Source organism: Numenius arquata, chromosome 2 (genome assembly GCF_964106895.1).
Source record: "Numenius arquata chromosome 2, bNumArq3.hap1.1, whole genome shotgun sequence".
Taxonomy (NCBI): Eukaryota; Metazoa; Chordata; class Aves; order Charadriiformes; family Scolopacidae; genus Numenius; species Numenius arquata.
Genome location: NC_133577.1, coordinates 67,192,021 through 67,214,545, shown reverse-complemented (window position 1 = coordinate 67,214,545; position 22,525 = coordinate 67,192,021). Strand labels below are relative to the sequence as shown.

Here is a 22,525-nt window from a genome sequence, read left to right as displayed (position 1 = left end):
CATACATTTCCTGATTAGCATGAAGTATGAGATCTTTGTACTGCTGAAGTGAATAAAAGTTTAGCTATTTATTTCAAGGGCAGTGGAGCTGCACAACTTCATCCCAGACTTTTTTTTCACCTGTTTTCAGCACATAATGCTTCAGCAATTTGTATTTTTTTCCCCACCCACTTTTCCACTGCTTTTGCCCTCCAGAAGCCCAGGTGTGTGCTGTTGCCACAGCCCATTAACATTGCCATCACATAAACCTCCCTGTTCATCCGTTATCTCCTGGACTGCAGAAACCCAGGTGCCAATTTCTTTCTGCAATCCCAGCAGCTGCTGCAATGACATTTAGTAGCACAGCCTATGAGTTTTAACCCTTTGCTTCCTGACTTTATGTTATTCCTCCTCCTTTTCACTAGTCTTGCTGGGAAGAAAGAGCTGACCCATACCTGCCAGCCTCTTCACACACAAAAGCGTTCATTTACCCACCTCACTCCTAATCCTAGTCTCATAACACCTACAAAACTCAAACTGTACCATAATCTTTCATTTTCATTTTCTACACTTTCACCTGTTTCCCCTTTTTGCTTCATGATCTTCCTCCTCCAGTTGTCACCTGTTTTGAGTCAGACACCCAGGTCCAAGGCATTCAGCCTCCTGGTGAAGGAGGAATAGGATCTCATCACAAGAACTTTCTCCTCCAACTTCTGAGCTGGGTGACTTGTGTTTGCATAACCACCTTCATCAGTTATCAGCTTCTCAAGGTAATGTTTTCATCTTCTCTATCCATCTATAAAGTACTTATGGTTACCATAAGGAAAGATTTTTCAGTGGCACAAATGGAAGAACCAGTCACTCATCTCCCAACTATAAGTAAACATCGTGTTTTTAATTAGGAAAAAACAAACACTGGAGAATTTGAAAATGATAAAAGATTGTATTTTTAAAATATGTTTTAAAAAGGGTATTTCTTTAACATTTATAATAAAGGCAGGCAATTCACATGCAGTTAGAAAAGTTTATATGAGCTAATAACCATACTGATCTCTTCACACAGAGAGGCCATCTACCATAAACTGTGTGACACCCAACATACAATTTTTGTTTTTAGCAGAGACCAGATTTTGTGTATCTCTGGCCTCAGTTTTAAAATCAGTGTCTTTTTTGTTTTAGATTACAGCAGTTTTAAGACTCTCCAAATAACCTTCCGTGTCGCCTGTTTGAGGTCTTGGTGGGATGAATGAAAAGGGCTACTTGCTTTCAAAAATGTATATTTTATTTAGTTAGATGATAGTTAATAATATTCCTACCCAAAACTCTGGGGATTTTTATTACATCAAAAATAATGCTGCTGGTGTTTTACTGTTCTGATCATTTTAACACGTATCTAGAAAGCCATCTGTGTACAGAAATCCCTGGCTCATCCTTCACCATCAGGGTGAAACAAAGGCTCAACTTCTTAAAAAATGTGTATTTTTCTTGTAATGAGCTTTGAAATCAGTTTGTTTGCTTTCCCAGACTGACATGCATAATCTCCAGAGACCTGAGCCTGATACATTCCCTTTTATAGCAAGAGGGGATCCAGGTCAAGCTGCCCTGCAGACATCAGCTGTGACTATACAGCAGATACTTGCAAAAAGGCATGAATTTTTAAACTCTGGAGCTATGGAATTCCCAAGATTCCTAAAAGTCATCAGCATTCATGCGAGTGTATTCTGCTGGTTCACAAAATGCTCATACACATTCATATGACTATGGATTTCTGTGCAAATTCAGAAAGCAGAATGTATTCAGAAGAGAACTCCGATGACAGACTAGAGAATGGAAGAGCACCAACTGCGTTATTTAGGGATGTGGTAGCAATAACAGGGGCCACATTTTGAAAACCTAGCAATCAGTCTTCAGTATCATAAGGGAGCGGGTGCATGGATAAAGTACCATAAATTTCTGTCATCTATGCAAAAACCTTACTTCAAGAACCACACAGCAATTTTTCAAACCTTATATATGAAGTCTGAAAGTGAAAGGAGTGATTATTTTTTGTTTTGGCTTATAAGATATTTTAGTAAGGTTTAAAAAACAACTATAAAGCATATTCTCTTGGTGGGGTGAAGCAGGGAGGGGAAGAGGCAGGATAGTCAAGTAACTTATATCCAGAATCTATCTTGACATCACTCAGTATAGTTGCTCACATAAAGACCATCCTTTTTTCTTCCATTTTTTTCTCCAACTAGATTCTCAAAGAGAGAAATTATTTTCTCATTATAGCAATCTACCTGCGGCAGCTTCTAATGGCTGTCTTTACCCCAAAATGTACCAGACAATTTTTAAAAAATGGGATTTTTTCTGCTTTAGCGATTGTCAAGATCTGTACTAAGCTAAATCTGCCTTTTCCCATCAGCAGTACCCACAACCAAAGCAGACAAAAGTTAATAAACACTTACAGTAGAAGGGCATCTCATTTCTGCAGACACTTGGACATTGCTGCCTTAAGATTTAGATGTTTGGACCAAGGTATACTGAGCTGGGTACAAGGGTAAGACTCCTTTGAGCACAAGGTGAAATACCAGCGTAATTCAGTGTGACAAGATCCCTAAGAGCCTGAGGTAGGTGTCAATTGCCTTCTATCTCTTATTATATTCAAGTAATTAATCAGAGTAGTGTCTGGTGTAAGCTTGGTAATGAACTGACTGCACTAATCCCATTTATGTTTAAATACATTGATTGCAGTTCCACAAAATAAAAGTTCAACATAATCAAGGACTTTATACACAGGGTCCAACATCTTAGTAATAACACACAGTTTATCAGCCTTATTTTTATTCAAGTAAATTATTTTCTCGCACTGTAATTAACTACTAGGGCTTGTTTCTATTTAGCATTAGAGCAGGAAATAACTGCAGCTGGTCTCACACTAAGGGCTACTATTATCTCCAAAGAAATGAGGACAATCAATATTCTAGGGAGGACAGGTACTGAAACTGCCTCCTGAATAACTTACAGATCAATAATCATGATAGAAAATGGAAGGGAGATTTGCATTTGAAGGAATCCCAAGGAGACCCCAGGGGAAGGAATTGAGCACAAAAGACAAACATGTATTTTCTCTAACTTGGTTGTTCATCTGTGAGTGAACCTCAAGTCATCGGGGCTCTGCTTGCCTGCAATCTTCAACCAAATAGTTGGGTAGGTGTGTCAGTAGCTGGTTGCCTGCTTCCAGAGAAGCTTTTATGATGTGATTTTAGGATGAGCAGATATAAATTTTCTTTTTTTTTTTTTTGTTAACTACCACAATAGCAATTGCAATCACATATTTTATTTGGAACTTGTGAATAAATAGTATATATATACTTCTTACTGAAACTTGACTTGTATTATGGGCAAGTTCAGTGAAATCGCCTTCCCTGGAAGCATTCAAGGCCAGGCTGGATGGGGCTTTGAGCAACCTGCTCTAGTGGGAGGTGTCCCTGCCCATGGCAGGGGGGTTGGAACTAGATGATCTTTAAGATCCCTTCCAACCCAAACCATTCTATGATTCTATGATTAAATAAGAATGTTCAATGGCAGTAAAGAACCCAGTCCCAGGGAGACCTCACCCAAGCAGTTTCTATAGGTTAAAAGGATGCCATTCCACTCAGTTACAGCAAACATAATAAATTTGTTAATTTGTTCAATTCACATGAAAGAAGCATTTTTGCAGAATCACCTAGGAAAGATCTTTTCCAGCAGCTGGGCAGTGGGGAGAGACCCTAGGTCCAAGCATTCCTAGGAAAAGCAGGGAAGATGCAGAGTTACTTCCGAATTTTGCCTTCCTCAGCTTGTATTTGCTCTGCTTAGAAAACTGGATCTGTAGAGGTTTTGAAGAGAAACAGTAAGACTGGTGGGAATGAGTTATGAATGTGTGTGTGAAAGCAGTAAAAGAAATGGCAGAAAAATAAAAGAAAAATATGCATTGAGGGCACCTCAATGAACAGGCTGTCAAGATCACAGCAGACTCACATGCAACCTCTGAGCACTGGAACAGGCTGCCCAGAGAATTTGTGGAGTGTCCTTCTCTGGAGATATTCAAAACCTGCCTGGATGCACTCCTGTCCAATCTCCTCTAGGTGAACCTGCTTTGGCAGGGGGGTTGGACTAGATGATCTCTGAAGGTCCCTTCCAACCCCTACAATTCTGTAATTCTGATCCCAAGACTGCAAAAACAGTTTACAGTCAGGGCAGCAGACTACCAAATAGACCAGCAGTGTTGCACAATGACTCACGGGAGTGGGACAAGCTGAAGAGGCAAAAGAGTTCAATAGATATCAACTCCTAACGTGGACAAAAGGTACATCCAAAATGAGCTCGTGGTCACAAATCTACGAGGAACCCAGGACAGCTGATGAGGACTCGATAGTCAGCATTCCTTACTCTCCATTTTGCCACAATTAGTGTTGGACAGAGTGCTGGGACACGCACATCTTAGTCTATGAGAATGTGAGCAAGAGCCAGTTTGCTAGTGAAGCTGAAGGAAAGAGTCGCCTTCTTGTGTACAGTCTCATATTGAGCTTTGCTACATAGATTGTGCAGACTAATCATCAATATAGAAAGAATAAACTAGTAAAATTAGATCAGTCCCCCGCTATCCGGAATAATGAAGCAACAATAAGTAAAAAACATTCCGTCTAAATTTCCAAATTTCAAGGAAAAAAGACACGTTATTAAACATTACTAACTTCTCCATTGAAGTTAATCAATAACAACTATGTCCCACATGGCCAATAAATACATTTGACTTCCTTACTGTTGCCCATTTTCTAAACATGAGCATGCATTTTAAAATTTTTCTCTACAGTAGAAGAAAACTGGTGAAAGCTTTACCTGACCCTAGCCAATCCAGAATGCCTGAGAAATGATGTGAATGTTGGGAAAGAGAGGAGTTGCATGAATACCAGGAGTGTGCAGAATGTTTGTTTGTGTAAAATTCACTTGTATGTAGGCCCCATAAAATACAATACAGAACGCTAAGAGTACTTTGGAAATTATAGCTTCCTGATTTGGGTTTCATTATATTTGTAGAGATTTTTTGTTGTTGTGTAAAAATAATTAAAAAAAAAGTTACTTTTTTTTTTAACTTTTTAAATTACAGCCTTTTCAGGCCAGGTGGTTTCTGGGATGATCACAGACAGATAGGTGAGCATTTTTTTCTTCTTGTAGTATTTTCATGACTTGGAGCCATGCCATCCATAATATTCCAAGAAAATTCACCCCTTTGCTCCCTGCACAGCCCCATTTACCTCTTTCAAGTCTTGGACAATAGCAGTGAGTCTCTCATTCTCTGCCTGAACGTTGGTGACCACTGCCCTGCTCTGCTTCAGCTCGTTCTGCATCTCCAAAATCTTCCCAAGGTAATAAGCTTCTTTTGATGCAGACTCCTGGAGGAGAGTCTCTTCACGTGTTTCACCATCTTCAGCCACTTTGCGGTGAATCGAGAAGGACTGTCCAAATGCCTGCAAGAGGGAAACAGTGCATGGTATAAAACTACTGAAGCCCGAGAAAAATTATCAACAATAACAAGCAGCTGCAGAGCCAGCGGGAATGAAATAGATCTGAGAGTCCCAAACTCTGACCTAATAAATAGTGCCTTAGCAGCTTCCTAGCAGCTGAGGGCTACCATCCCATTTAGCTGAAATGAAGCATCTTGAAGCTGTTCCCATTTGCAGTATGGATTTATGGCCCCTATCCAGGCGACCTCCACTGAGATCAAGATGGTGCTCTGCTAACTAGCCATTAATTAGCACTGGTGTTTAACTCTCCTGCATGAGACCAGCTGATAATTCGTCAGTTCCTTTCTTCTCTAGTTCTGCAAAATAAACGCGTGGCTTGTTCTGTTTTACAGAGCATAAATAGCTGACAAATCTCTCTAAATTGCTTTCCAATTTCAATATTCTTTTATTATAGGAGCTGACTTGACGGTATGGAAAATAGCTACGCATAACTTGAAAGAAAGATAAATGAGCTGACCATCAAGCAGTGTCCATCTACACCGCTGGTAAGCTAAACACGGAGTTTGACAGCCCCTTCATCTTATTCGTACTCCGTGTTTTCTGCTTCTGCTGAAAAGAAACAGTATTTAAGTATTCAAGAATTTTCTAAATATATAGGTTATTTTCAGTGTTATAAAGAAGCTTAATAAGGCAATACTTCTCAGTGATAATTTATGATGTTATTTTGGACAGCTCTGAAGCTACCTGGAAGAAAGCAAAGCACAAGCCACAATAGTAGAAGTGACGGAGGTATCACTCAGCTGTGAAAGACAGAGGGGGAAAAACCTGCAATGATATAACAACATAAAAAAATAATGTAATAACACAAAATAATTTAAAAATAAAGTAAAAATAGTAATAAAATAATTATATAAAGTAAATATAGTAATAAAATAATTATATAAAGTAAAAATAGTAATAAAATAATTATATAAAGTAAAATAAAAGCAAAACCTGTTTTGTCTGTATTACCTTTAAAAACAGACTTGGTTAAAAACTGTGTGGCCTAATTCTGGAAAAACCCAAAACAAGGCCTCTAATGTGGAAAAACATTTAGCCTAACATAAGCAAAACCACTCTCGTATATCTTAATTCAAAGAAAGTGTGTTTGAAAGACCATTATTTTTATTTTTTTCCCCCAATATAGGAGAGAGAATTATAAGTCATGGTAATATACGTGCTTTCAGTGGGAAATTCTTCCCAAAAGCCTGATTTCTACCCAGGCTCATGAAACCACAAAGCAGAGTATACATTTGTACCCACTGTAAGCGGTGGCTTGCTTTGCCTTCCCATCAATAAGAGCTACTTACCAAATGAAAACCATTGTTTTACTGCCGCTATTTATAGCCTTTCAGAACATGCTCTAAGTTTTACTGGCACTAGGACTGAAGCAGCCCCTTAGAAACTTCAAAGCAAAACCCTGTTCAAAAACTTTTTAGCTTTTAAGTCTACTTCACTTAGAGAATCCTGTGAACTCAGCATTAAAGGATTCTAAAAATATTCAATAATGTATTAACTCAGCTGTCTCTCAAAAGACTGCAAGTTACTGAAATAGCAAGCATCAGCAACTCGCCGAATAGGATTTTCCAAATAACAAGAAATCCAATTTAATGAAACTGTTAAGCACTGATTCAGTCACTATATCTGTGAATCTAAGATGACTGTTTCAGGAACACTGCTAATAAATTATATCTTACTCTATATATTTATATTCAGTGGTTCACTGTTCCTAATTTGAGACTAAGCAAAACGTACCAGTGTAATGAAGACCCTATTGGACAAAGGTAAAGGCCACATGTCCAGAGGAAAAAATCAAAACACAGCAGAAAAGCAGGTAGAACTGACAAGGCTGGAGAAGCTCATGAAGAAATGGGAGGTAGAGCCCTCTCTACCAGAGCGCTATCGTTAAAGCACTATGGTTAAATACAGGTACAGTGATGATGGCCTTCCAGGTACATACTATGTTTTCCTCAAATGTACTTTGAAGGTGCATTTTAGCATGTGTGATGTTTGAGAATGGCCATGAATACAGGTTTTGGGAAGGGTGCATAGCATAACAGAAAATTACTGTACACTTAACATTTTCTTGTATCTATGATAACAGAAAATGTCAGAGAAAATTAAACATTTTTTCCTATGAAATAAAATTTGAACATTACTATTTATTACACTAGTCCATTTCTTTCTTAAACTGCTATCAATATATTAAATATCAGGGGAAGGAAAGAAAGCAAGCATAACTCTCTTTCCATATAGATGGAAATTATGCAGATCCATGCAACATGGAGAGGAACATGAGATGTCTTGTAATTAAAAAGCAAACAATAAGTCCTGCTTCTGTATTTCATGCCCTGTATAGAACACCAAAATGTTTAAACTTTCCAGACATACCCACTTAAGGTCTTCCATGAGATTGATCACTTTAAAATTAACCCATACATATTTTGCAGCTGGTAGCCAGGTATTTGTTCTATTTTGATCTTATGTTTTAATAATTTGCTTAATATGATTACTTATTTATAAAACCTTATAACCTTGCTATGATACAAACATTTCAATTAACTATGCTCACTTATTTCACTGAAGCCAACCCAACAATGGGAGAAGTTAGTTGACCTGAAAAACTTTCCAGGTCAACTAACTTTATAACAGGCACAACAGTTGTCTTCCAATAACTACTGGTTTCCAGGCCCGGATGTGACAACGTGCCTTACCACCACTTCACATGAACACCCACACTCAGCCAGCAGCACGAATGGGCTGCAGCCTGGGAGAGCTGGAACAGCCCACTTCAGCCTTCACAATTACCTCCTGAACACGTTGGACAGTAAAGAGCTAAAAGGTTCCCCAGGAGCTGCGAAATCCATATTAGTGAGAGCCAGCAATGGATGAGATACAAACTGGAGGAGCATTTGGCACAAACAAAGGCATTTGTATGTGAGAACTGGATGCAACTGGAGTTGGCATCAGGTATGGAAGGTGGAAGCAGCAGGCAAAGCTCAAAACATGAGAAGATGGCAACGTGGACTGCAGGCTAAAGAAAGCCCACTTGCATTTGGGTCATGTGTTGGATACAACCTGGTTTGCTAAACATATCTTATGGTATTGTATATGGGGAAAATACCAGCCTGCTACAGAATCCAGACTGGGGAAATAGCTTTCCTTTAATAACACGTGACATCGAGTGAGAGGAAGAAGTACCGTGCAAACACACAGCAGATGTTCCCTGTGCTTGAAGAAGAAATCAATATTTTGGTCAGGTATTTATAGTAAAGGTATACAGTTTGGCTCCTGAAGAGATGCTGTTCCCGTGTAAAAGAACTTTGTCACCCATATTAGTACCAGCTTCTCCCTAAACCAAATTTCAGGTGAATCGGGTGACCCCAGAATGGCAAAAGCAGGGGCAAACTCTTTCACATTCTTCCATCTTTTCAACTGGATTAGGACAAGTACATCAACATAGGCTACAGAGTTATCTGACCTAGTCATGACTCTATTGCCTTGAGAAACTCCCTCCCAGCGCAGGGACAATAGCTGAAGTCAGCTACAAAGACTGTCCTAACAGAGACCAGTCTTAATTTCACCTTATACTAGTCCCGTCACTTCTCTCAAGGCTTTGCTTCAAAGGGTGCTGTTGACTGAGTTAGGACATACTTTTTTGTAAGTTGGTCATAAAAGCTGAGTAACAAGATGCCGTTAAGCACTGTATATATATTCTGAGAACCCAGACCTGTATAACAGCATCCTGACTTTTTAGGGGTGTCTTAAAATTTGAACTTTGAGAATGATAAAATAATGATCAACATTTGTTTGAGTGCATGAGAAAGGATGGCAACAGGTAGCATGCACAGGTAAGAACTCAGTCTGATCACGGAGAAATGTATAATTTCTGAGGAATAGGTCATTTGCCATAGAACTGCAAATAACCCCAGATGGAAATTCCAGTATCAGAAGCAAACTAGCATGAAAGAAATAATGCAGTGAACAAAATGGGCACAGATTTTTAAAAGAGAAATAGAAAAATAGAAAAATTGCGGGCACAAGCTGGAACACAGGAAGTTCCATTTAAATACGAGGAAAAACTTCTTTACGGCGAGGGTGACAGAGCACTGGAACAGGCTGCCCAGGGAGGTGGTGGAGTCCCCTTCTCTGGAGATTTTCAAGACCCACCTTGATGCAGTCCTGAGTAATGTGCTCTGGGCAATCCTGCTTTAGCAGGGGAGTTGGACTAGATGATCTCTAGAGGTCCCTTCCAACTCTGACAATTCCATGATTCCGTGAAATAAGACTATTCCAAACAACGTATGTAAAAATACTTATTTGACAAATATAAATAGCAATAGAAAGCTAATGTGCAGTGAGCGACATCAAATGATGTTTGTAAAATGAAAATTATATCTAGCACTTAAAAAAAGGAAAAAAGAGAAGATAGATGTCTAATTTAGGTGTAGAAAGCAGCACGTATGCAAAAGATCAGCTCTAAACATAAGTAGGTAATGAAGGATGCTATTTCTGAGTTTCAGTTTTATTTTTGCTAGCCACCTCCTGGGGCAGGAATTCTCTATTGTTTGCATAGAAACTCACTCTTCTAGTCTGTGATGATTAATAAGCAATAAAACATGACCTGACTGCTATCAGGAGGAGCAGGCATCCTATCTTTATGGCTTTGACACTTAATGCAGTTTTTCTGATGCATAATGCAACAGCATTGAACTTGTTCAAATGATTACCTATTTCAGCTGCTAACTCGCTGCAAAGTAGAATATATTATGTATTTGTTACGTCCACATTCCTAACACAAAAACAGGGGAAAGCAGATTGGAATTATCCAAGAGGGTAGCATGTTTCCTAGGCAAATGTCAGTATGGCACCACAGATGCAAACATTTGCTAGAGATGCCTCACTGTGGTGAATTGTAAGGGACAGACCTTGTTTTGTGGCACAAATTTTATGTCCACTTACCTATTGACCACTTGACTATTCCTTTAGTCACTTACAATTCTGTGTCTCTCTTTCAGATAAGAGATTTTTTTTTTTTTTTTTAAAGCATACTACACATTTTTTTTCTCTTCTTCACAGTTCATGTACCAGAGCTCAGGGTTTTCTGACATTTTTCTGTTAAGGAGCAATCAGTGGCAGGTGTAGGTCTGTGAGGAAACCCCCTCCAGGCAAGGCTGAGCAGGGGGTGGGAAGTGGCTGAGCAGGCTCTAGACCTTCCCTCAAAACCCGCTGGCACAAAACTGCCCCCTGTAAGATATGCCTAAATGAAGCCACATCACATTATTTCCTCAAATTATCTCCAATATTTTACACCCTGCTGGCCTGAACACTGCTGAAATCAGCCTGGGCGGAGCAGTTTCTGTGCTAGTAAATCCAAGCCAGCATTCAGTCTAACTGGGAACCTCTCTCTCCATGGGCTTTCTTACAGGCATACATTCAGTGCTTGGTTTGGATCACTTGGCTGCTTGTCATTCCCTGCTCCCTCACGCTTCGGTTACACAGATTGTCCAGGTTCTTGGACAAGGACTGTGTTTTACTCTTGAGGAACACAGTAGGTAGCACTGAATCTAAACCAAACTGATGGCTCTTGGCAGCACAAACAGCACCCTTGCAGAAGTGACTGATGTGTTCCTGTCATGGAAAAAAAAAAAAAAGTGGGAAAGTTTTATGTCTGTAAAATTTATTCAGAATTTAGATTAAATCTTTGTGTAGTTGACATGACCTCCTGATGTTCATTTAAGATGGCTGTGAGAGATCAGTAGGTTTCCTTTTGGAATCCAATACTGAAGTGATGAAAGTCTTCAAATGCAAATAATAGCCATATTGCAATCAAAACACAGACAGATGCACGTTTTGTCAAAATAATGAGAGAAGAAGGAATTTAATAGGTATTGTGTGCATATGAGATGGACAGCCCATGCAGGGAAGCAGATTGAAAACTCAGAAACAGATTGAGAACACAGCCTGTATCAGCATGGGCATAGGCAAGAAAACTAGACCATGAACTTTTGGGTTGACAGGCTAGCTGAAAACAGCTTGCTGTTTTACAGCTCCAGAAGTGTCCCATTTGTCTAATTCCTCCTGTGTTGAAGAAAGCAGGATGCTGAACTCTCCTACAGAAAAACAGAAGATAGAAATATGCTTGATCCCATCACTAATTCCTTTCAGCTCACAACATCAAACAAGGTCCCTAGACTTAACTAGTCCTCTGATCAAAAGGAATATGAGATAAATGATCAAAATTCAGTTGTACCCAAGCAACTGCCTAAGCATTGGTCATTTCATAAATTCCAGACTCAAGATGATCAGTTTTATGCTCTATGCCACACAAAATTAATAGGATTTTTGTGTGTTTGTTTGGGTTTGTTTCTTTAATGTAACCACATACCACTTACTTCATATACCCCATATGGGAGAAAAAAAACACTATATGTTTTGTGCTCTGTTTAAAGCAAGCTGACAAACTGAAGGGTCCTTATTTGTTCTTATAAGCTCAGTCAGCCCTCTGAAAGAGGTGAAAATTAAACTTTAAAGGACAGTTGTTTTCAATTCATGCTTTGCTACAGACACTTAATATGACATTAAGGAAATTATTCCTCAGTTTTCGATTTGAAAAGTGTAGAGGACAGTATCTGCTACACAGTGAAAAGGACTGTTATGATACACCCATTCCCAATCTGAGAAATAATATACTATAGTTATGAGCACAGTATAGATAGCTATGATAAGTCCATAAATGTTACCTGAAAAAGCTATTTTATTATGTCCTAAAGGAAAAAAGTATTTAGTTTTGTTTCCAAATACCAGCTTGCTTGTAATCTACTCAATTCAATAATAACGTGAATGCTGGTGCAACTGTAAAGTCATGTCAGTTAATATCTGCATGAGAGACTTGACTTGCAAACTAACGTCCCAGAGGTTTTATCTATGCCAGACATACTGAGGAGATCAGATACATGGAAAACATAAGTAATACTGAGCCTGTTTACAGATGCAGAGCAGTAGGACAAATGTAAACAATTCACAGTCTTTTCCCCAAAGAAGCTTTGGATAAAAGTGTGCACATTGTGGATGTCTTCTGTTTGTTCTCAATAGATCCCTGCAGTGTCTACAGGCCTGTTGAAATTCATATATCAGATGCTAATCAACAAAGCCTTCAGAAAGTACGGAGGGAAATGAGCATTTACATTCAACTCAGCTACAGAGATGGCCGCGCTTCTGCAGTCCCAGTACATATTGTGCTGATTTCAATCAATATGCCACAGTGTGAGGCCTTAGGCGACCACGCTGCTTTTTTTATAAATAAGGAACAAAAATATTCCTAAATGTGACGGTTAGGAAATATTTATAGACAAGAAGAAGAAAGCACTACCATGAAAATGAACATTCAATACTAACCTCTATTGTTCCTGGCAATCCAGTAAAAGGGGGAGTGAATAAGAATTTCACTTTAATTGCCTTTAACAGCACTCTAGATGAGGATTGAAATTCCCCATCCTGAGCATTCCCTCCAGGCACAGAAAACACAAGAAAGGGGAAGCTTGTAACAAAGAGCACCACTTATCTACAACACAACTAATTAGGTTCACACTGGTAATTTTAAAGGAGAGCTGTTCAAAATGAATATGGCCAATAATTAAATTATTTCTATAAACAAAACAATTTACACATTATTAATGAAACATAAGGTGGTTTAAAAATTTGCACCACCATCTATATTGGTTCTTATATTGGTACCTGTTCTCAGGCCAACCTCCAGCCATTACAAAATTCCAATTAAAACCAATAGAAGCATTACCAGAACAAACATGGAAGACTGTCAAAGATTTTTATTTTTGTTTTATATGTCTGACATCCGAGATGGAGCATGCCTTCCATGGAGGCTCTATTACCATTGCAGTTAACAGCAAAACCCCATGTTTAACTAAAAATTTATCTTTCTTTGTTTTTCAGATTGCTTTTCTTTTTTCTATTTTTCTAACTATGAAATGGCCAAGATAATTACAATTCCTTCTCCTGCACTTGCTTGAATAAAGCTACAAAGAACGTGTGCCAAAATCCAATTCTTTAAGAGTTGTTGGCCTGCTGGGACATTCTAGTTATTTCCCATTAGCTCCCCATACGTAAACTCACATTCTATAGTGAGAGAACATTTATAGCGCATTTTAGGACTGGACTAAGCAAAGTCACATTGCTAGTGAATAACAAAACTAACCCATGAAGGGTACCAACTACATTCTACACTGCTGCTACTACTTTTGCTATAGTTTTCTGCTAGAGAGATGTTTCAATGGTAGTATCATATAGGGAAAGATTATTTCTGGATGCAAAGGCACAACAAGGGGGAAGAAGGAAGGACTCTTACCACAGCAAATTAGGACTACCACAGAGCAGCATATAAGGAAGCGGAGGCTGCATGCCCAGAACGCCTCTTCCAGAAGAGAAGGGAGGAAATGAGGACTAGGACACAACCAAGTCCTAGACACGGATGCACAGCAACCAGCGAAGTCGGATGAAGCAAGGGAAGAGAAAGCTGCTTCTTAAAAGGTAACACCCTTTGCACATTAGAGTAAAATAAGCAATGGAGGAATCCTGTATCAATGTCTACTGAAGATGTAAGGAATATGCCTCAACACAGATAAAAAAATTATGCGTGGTAAACTGTATTTTATTGTCATAATACTGGGTTTGTGCTAACTTTCAAGTACATTCATGCAATTTTAAGAAATAGCTAATTGTTATTTCTCCACACCATCCTTGAAGAACAGAACTACTTACACACCTGTAGGTTACCTGCTTACTGAACCACCTGAAAGCTTTAAACTAGCTGGGCCTCACTTTAGGAGGAATTCTGAGGTTTGGTCTCAAATTCAGAAGGAAATGGTATTCTTCTGCTGCTGCTACACATTAGCTTTTAGAAAAATAATTTCTAAAGCAAAGGTTTAAAAGGAGAAAGACAGATGATTCAGACATTTCTGCTGCTTCAGGCATTTATAAAAGCTCCTAAAAATTTAAGTTGGAAAAATCTCCAAATAAAAGTATGCCCTTCAGAACAAGAGGCCAAAATCAAAGACCTCTCATTTATTTTCAAAGGAAGGTTTAATTAGAATGCTGCCAGCCTCAGATTTACCATGGGGAACTTTATGCTTCCATTAGCATTGATCAATGCAGTGCACACACCTGATTCACACAATGCTATTGCAGCTGGGTGCTTACTGCAAGTGCTGGATAACCTCATGCCTCTAGAGCAAGTGAGATTTTAAGGCATATGGTGGTACTGATAATCATGTTACAGGAACAACAGCTTGCCTACTTAATGCAAGGAAAAAAAAAAAAGAAATAAAAAAGAGACAAAGAACCAAAGAATGGGATTTCTATAAGTTGTCACCACTGTAATCCATAGGGAGTTTCAATTAACTTTGTATAGAGGGGAAAAAAATCCCAAACACCCCACACCAAACCCAAACCCAGTGAACTCCCAAAAATCAACCAACCAAAAAAAAGCCAACAGAAAACCATGCTGATTTATTCAACCAAAGTAAGGATATCAAGGAAAGGAGTTTAATAGATCTGTTGGTCAGCAGCGTACACCAATGAGGAGAAGGACTTGTCTGACACATGAGGTTGCATGAGAAGGTAGATGACCTGGCACTCCTCCGAGTACTGCTGCACGCACACCAAAACGTGCTTGTCTAAAGCCAACCTGACGATAAATGGAAGGTGGCAGGCCATGCCCCATCCTCTGTATTTGTACACCTACTTGTCTTAGTGCAGCAGGGCTCCAGATTCATCAGGCTCCCGGGTGCCACCCCAACATAAGCAAAAAGCACTAGTCCAATCAAGATTTACTTTTAATAAGCAAGAAACCTGCAATCTAAGCCATTAGTTCAGGCATAGCTGTCCCAGTGCTTTTACCTAACGACCCAGCTGTCCCTAACACTAGTTCTCTTTACTGTATGAATACAGAAGGCAGCGGCTGCAGAGAGGATGGGATTTGAAAACCACACACAAATCAGCGAGGTCAGGAATTGGCAGGCAACTTCCAGGGTTGCAAGCACGTTTATAGGATGTGCCCTTCTTCCTTCAGCCACAACCGGACTCTTGAGTAGGTCTCAGCCTTGTTCTCTGGCACAGTGTTAAATACATAATACCACCTGGTGATGAAAACTCACCTTTGTGAAATAAATTGCCTCCCAATAAGCAGTTTGCAAGGGATAACAAATTTAAGAGGATAATGTGCTTTTGCTTCATCAGCAGCTTTGTCTCAGGGTGACCTATCTTCCAGACTGTAAAATAATTGTATAAGAATATGCAAATCAAGCATCCATGACTTCTACTGAGAAAGTAACTAGAGCTTTCATGGGCTTCAGTGGAGCCCATATTTCACCCCTGCGTATTTATTTCTGAATAATATAGTGTATTCTGGCTCCTGATTCACTATATTTGCTCATGTGGAAATTGCAAGCAGATTGGAAACATTTTAAACCACAAACATTTTTAAAAACCAGCAAAACCTGCCAATCTCGGACTTCAGAGGCAGTCCTGTTTTCACAGAGGCTTCCAAACTACTTCACCAGCATCACCAGAATTTTCTCTCTATAGTCTTCCTTCTCGCAACAGCGGTTGTTCATGGAACGGAAAGCCTTCTTTCCTCCCTTGAGGCCCAGCTGCGGGAGTGATGCCCCTACTCCCGCAGAGTGGAGAATCAGCAGCACAGACAGGAGAACACCCCCGTCAGCAGCCAGCGAGGGAGTGCTTAGCTAGCACGCTAAATCTGCCACGGCCCCGGATGCCGGAGCTTTCCTTTTTCAGAAAGGAAGCTTTCACACATCTCTGAACTTGATACTTAGCAAACTGTAAAGGAACGTATTCCAGTACGAGACTAGCATGCAGTATGCACAGGCGCAACATCAGAATGCAAGTATGAGTGCCTTCCACAAATTACTAAGGTGAATGATTTCATATTCTTCTGAAGAGATTTAAAACAAAAGTATTAAGATCGGTACAAATGAAGTACAGAAGAAAATATTTCTGTACATGTGCATATGTGCTCACATGCACACCCTAAGAAACAGCAGAACAGGGGTTAAAAGGAAAGTTAGCAATTATTCTCTACAGAGTGCCATATGTGTGATTTCATGTAAAAGGAAGAACAAAATGACCTAAAGATAGGTGTCAAGGTAATGAAGAACAGGACTAGAACCATAGAATACCCAGATAAGGAAAAAGAGAACTGGGAAATTCAGGATTTTTGCAGAGGAATGAAACAAAACATAAAGCACAATATCAAAACCACCATCCATTCCTAACAAATACAGTCAAAAAACAGTTTATCATTACCAGTAAATAAGGACTTAAGACACATGATGAGTACCTGGTGTCTGTTCTCCCATGTCACACAAATGATCCTGATGTGACTACTTGTGCACACATACACATCTACACATTATGGTTCTTGAAGGTATGGGTGCATGAGCATGTGAGTGAACAAAATCTGTAACAGAATGAGTGCGAGCAGGTAGAAGTGAGGCACCTTACAGATTCTGTAAAATGAGTATCACCTACCCCCCCTCCATAAGGTCTCCAGAAGCACGAACAGTTTGCCTCACTTTGGAGATGGCTTTTCTCTTTTTTCTTTTTTTTTTTTAAAAAAAAAAAGTTTACACCTCCAACATTAAAAACTCCTCACAAGATCTCTTCGTATTACCCGAACTACACTGGCTTCACTGGGCAAATGACTCTTAACGCAGCCGGTATTTTGCTGAAAGGCATACGTCACATTTCACAAGTTTCTATTCATCCTTCAATGCTGCAGTGATGCAGCTCGAAGACTGTGGTTTGAGAATTTAGTGACCCACATTCTTGCTTCCTTCTCAAGTATGCAGGGTGTGCTCTGGGTAGCCTGTGATACCAACCAGCCATAGCAGAGTAGCCACGACTAATTCTCCAGAGTATACCCCTGTATCACAAGTAGCGTGTGACTGCTCTACAAAATAGTATAATTAATCTGTGTACGCATAATCACTGCATAGATAATCAATGTGTATATAGGCAATGTCTACTCAATTAAATGTGTAGAGCATTGTCTTGTCATTGAAATATTATGTGCACCTGTACAGTAACTATAATTTTATTGATATAAGGCAGTGAAGCATATTATCCAAGGGACTTTTCAAAGCTGAGTCCACCTTCCAAACTTGACTGCTATGAGTGATTGATGAACGTGTGTTATGATCAAGACCCTAACAAGAGTACCAGGTGCACAGAATGGCTGGTGACAGTCACCACAGATGGGAACGGCACAGTGTGCCGTGAGCCACCCGGGGCTCATCTAATGTCACAACAGGTGGGGTCCCAACATCAGGAGGGATGCAAGATTGCTATCACTCTCTCTATATTTTCCATCCTTTATTGAGTAAGTTAGTTAACGAGCTTTAAGTGTTGGGTGCTTTTCTTACTGAGATCCTGAAAGAACCAGGACCTCCGTGCAAAACAAGTTATCATAAGCAGTTTCCATTTATTGTTAGCCTCTCATACTCTATGTTATGAAACACTTCCATTACTTGAAGAGCATTTCTAATCTGCATTTGCAATTTACACTGAATCCTATTTGATGATTCATTAAATGAAGAAATACTATCACAACATGACATCTGACAGAGATGATGAAGCTGCCTATAGGATGCCCATTTTCCATTCATTCCTTTACAAAGTGCCTTTGGAGAGCGGATGATATGCCAGTTAATTGAAGTATTTTAACATCAGAAGGGGACAGAGAGCTCCCTATTGATTCCCACTTTGAGGCAACTCACGAGAGATTTGATGGATATTTTTTTTTTAAGCCTGTATAGCCACAAACATCTTGAACTTGAACCTCTGAACTGCAGCACAAGTACATTTGTAGGAAACACACACCAATAGAAAAAGATACACAAAGTGAAAAAGACATTGTGTCATCAAACAACATATTTCTTATTCTTATTTCTTATTCAGGATTCATAGATACTCCTTTGTGTCAAAATATAGTTATAGCTACCTTTACTGTTGGCAATCTATAAGCCAGCCTTTTAAAGACAATGGTGACTCCAAATACAGATCTATACAGGTGATGTTTAAGTCAAAGTTCACCACTCTCAAGTCTCTGTGTACCCAAGGGGGGACATCACAGAACAAACAGAAGCCACCCCACCTAAATGACCCTTGGAAAATGGAAGGATGTGTTCTTCTCAACACACTTCTGAAAATCCTGCAAGTATAGTTGTGTGCACAGCAACACTGACACAACTCTACGTGGCTTTGCAGTGCCCCGTTAAGCAGGATCCCTAGGCAGGCAGAGACGAGACTCTCATGGGACTCGGCACCATCAGCTAGGATGAGATGTGAGCAGCAGTGAACCAGAATGAACAAGCCCTGCTAGACCTGGCCCGACCACTGCAGCTCCAGCTGGCCTATCCTGCACCACATTTCTCAGCCCTTCAGGTTTTCCACAGGCTTGCTAGCAAAACAAAAACACTGCTTCTGGACCTTCCAACCCCAAGGTCTTGCGCTCAAGCTGACAAATGCCCTGAAATGGCAAAGCCCAGTCAAAAGGATCCACAAGAGCCAGCAGGATTTTCTTCACCCAGTCCAACACTGGCCAAGCCAACCCAGGCTGCCTCTGTAGAAAGCTAATCAGCCTTCTCTGCCCCATGCTGCCCCACAACACTGGTTTCTGAGCTGGTCCTGCATAGTGGAGTTGTCCCTTTTGCATAAAAGGCTGTCTGAGTCCATGAATCTAAGCTACCACACCAAGAGTTTCTCAAGCATTGGTTTCCCTTTACAGGGTGAATTGGAAACCTCCAAAACACCGGGAGCTGTGACAAGATGTCATAAAGCATGGCTTTGAAAGATAAACTGGGCAAAAGAGAGTAGAATGAAATATTTTTAGTAAACTTCTAGTATTATGCTACCATACATCTCTGCCCCAATGCACATTAGAAAAGGCTGGCAATATACAGAACCCAGAGATTTATAATGCTATATCTCTTAAAAGAAATTGATTAGGATAGAGTTCAGAGAAAAAAGATCAACTTAATTCACCATGACTCTGCTGTTTATTACCCAAATAACATCAAGACGGTGTGTTGTATATTTAAATGCACATACACCTAATTGCACACCAGTGCTGATCATTTCAGAACACTCCAGGAAATGGAGATGGATTTTTGATTTAAAAGACTGTCCAAATCCCTTAGGCTGCTTTGAAAATAGCAACTCATAGGGTTGGTTTGTTGTTGGTTTTTTTGGGTTTTTTTTTTTTTTTTTTTTTTTTTTCAGGGCTACTCAATCCATTTTAGCTAACATGCTCCAAGCAATTTGATGAAGGTCTGTTCAGCAGGAGCAGCGTTGCAGCTCAGCTGGGCCAGCCATGTGTGGCACACCATCTCACAGCTGCAAAACACAGGCACATGCTGAAACTGTGCCCAGAGAGACCAGAGGAATGGTAATAAAAGTGAGATAAATCAAGTATCAGGAACCTCGTCAACCACGTCCAGGGTAAAGTCTACCACTTATGCTGTCCTGATTAAATGCACGTGCTAATGACAGAGATTATAAAGGTAAAGAAAAAATGGGGAAAAGAAATAATGATGTAATATAAAAAAAAATATTTTAATTCTTTCCATTAGAAACTCTTCCAGATATTACCCAGCATGCTGTAATTTATTACTGTAAAATTCATATAGATACTATGCAAGAATCAAAAATTCAACACAGACTAGGTATATTGAGTTGTGTTTAAGAAGAAAATCATGCAGAAGTAAAAGAAGTGCAAAATGTTAAATGTTTAAAATATTTGACTTCTTGAAAACACAGAAAACAATTGAGACAGCGCTGCTGTCATAGCAGTATATTTATTAGGAGGCTTGTCCCAATGGGTCAAAAGGTTAAATGTCTGAGCCACTGCGAGAATTACAGGAGGCAGGAAACTATTTCATTAGATCCCAAGATAATCATGTTTCATTGCTGACCTTTGCAATACAGCACAGAATACAAATAAAATTAGAATGACAGCACACAGCAACCCTTGGTGACAAAGAAGAGGTGTATTTGGAAATAAAAACAGGGACTTCAGCTTTTAACTTCAGTGAAATATCACAGAGGAAGGTCTGGGGTTTTGGCAAGGCCGGAGTAAGAAGACAACATATTTTCTGTAGAAAAAAGAATAATGCCATTTGTTGAAAGCCCTGATGGCCTAGGCTTCTCAGGACAAAAAGCACTGAAAATAAAGACAGAAAGAGTGGCCAGATTTCATCTTGTGATACCATCATAAAATTCGCTACTATTCAGACTGCGATTATGTGCTCAACACGGAGCAAGGTTTTATATGGTCTAATCTCCTGGATAGTGCAGGACAAATTGTTGTAAGAAATATTAAAAACTGAATGATTCTTACTTGTAAACTTGCATTGCTGGAAACATTTCCTACATGAAAGATTTTAAATGGTGGCATGAAGGAGGACATCTCTAATGGAAAACGTTTCATGAAGTCATTTATTAGCTACCTTGTAGAGGTACCTTATGACAGAGACTCTGATTTTAGGAACACTGATCTCTTGCTGCCAAAAACGGTAAGTGCTGTGAAACACATTATACACTCGATACTTCTAAGGGGAAGTAGCACTGCACATGAGCTACCAGCCTGTTTCAGCAGGGACCTGGCCAAGCCTCTTCCAAGAGACTGAGGTGGTCACGCAGGTCCTGTTACTGGCCACCTTCTTTGCCCATCACACCTCTGGAAGAAACCCAGGTTTTATTCCTGTAGCCTCTTTTCAACTGCACTGTGACTACTACTATATTAAAGAGGGGATGAAAGAAAAAACAAAGAACCAAAGGGCAACACATTTCTGTCCTTTCATTTCTGCTTTGATAAAAGTGGCTACTTATAAACTAGTCCCATTTAATTTCAATAGCAAGTGGACTCATCTACTTTGTCTATCAAAAGATGTCATTTACTTAAAGAAACAAACTTATTTCAAGGGTAAAAAAATACCATGAAACAAGAACTGCTCTCAATGGGTTCCTAATCCATGGACAGAGGAGATGTATATAGATATATATATATTTATGACAATTAAGAAACGCAGAATGATTTTTTGAGAGCATTAAAGTAAGCACGAAGTGGGGAATCAAGTTAGGAACGTCTGAGCAGCATTAGAGTCTTTAGACACTGATGTATAAGAAAAGGAGCCAAAAACATGAGCTGAAAAATAAGAAGAAAAAGGCTGCAACCAGTATTAAAACCAGAAAACCTGAAACCCTAGAGCAGGAGTTGTAGAAGTTGCAACAGTAGGTAGAGGAATACAAAGTCAAGGAATGTAATGCAATAGCAGAAAGATTGTGAAGAGCAACTGTGTTAAGAGATGTCAGGAAAAGGAGGCTTCAGCAGAAAAAGGGCTAGCCATCTTTTTCAACGAGAAGACACAAGAAAGAAATAGAAAGAAAATTAAGTGAAGCACAGGCTGCCATTCAAGTCATGGTGGAGGTGAAGACAACTCAGGAGGAGACCGCTTACCACATACTGGCTAATGACCAAATACCAGCTTCAGAAAGTTAGCAGGGAAAACAGGTACACTAACAGCCACAAAAGGTGGGGAAAATTCAAACAACTGAAACAGAAATATCTAGCATGACTCACATTTTGCAGGACTTCCTAAGTGACCTGGAGAACATAGTACAAGCTCTCCCTGCATTCCATTAGAAAAGAAATAAAACAAATGCAAAAATTTTGTGACAGACCACATTATTAAATACAGAGAGCCAGGGATCATGAGTAAAGCAGAAATGAGAAAATTATTACTGAAATGAAATTAGATGCCAGTCAAGTTAGAACCGTACCAAATTATATTAGGCGTTTAAACAGGGAGACATGAGTGATTTGCAATAGAAGGGTAAAATATAGATCAAAATCAAATTGCTCAAGCAACCAGAATAGTAGATGACAGGGCTGTGCTAAATTCAGAAATGCAAGCTAATCC

General features: G+C 39.4%; 1 protein-coding gene across 5 annotated transcripts in view; it reads right to left on the bottom strand.

The window, feature by feature from the left end:
• The window catches only part of BICD1 (BICD cargo adaptor 1), a 183,227-nt gene that overhangs the window by 82,760 nt on the left and 77,942 nt on the right, over positions 1–22,525 (bottom strand). For all 5 annotated transcript variants that reach the window (XM_074168086.1, XM_074168087.1, XM_074168089.1 and 2 more), the window contains exon 2: positions 5,262–5,474. In XM_074168086.1, the coding sequence (XP_074024187.1) occupies positions 5,262–5,474 (213 nt within the window). The remainder of the gene's footprint in view (positions 1–5,261; positions 5,475–22,525) is intronic.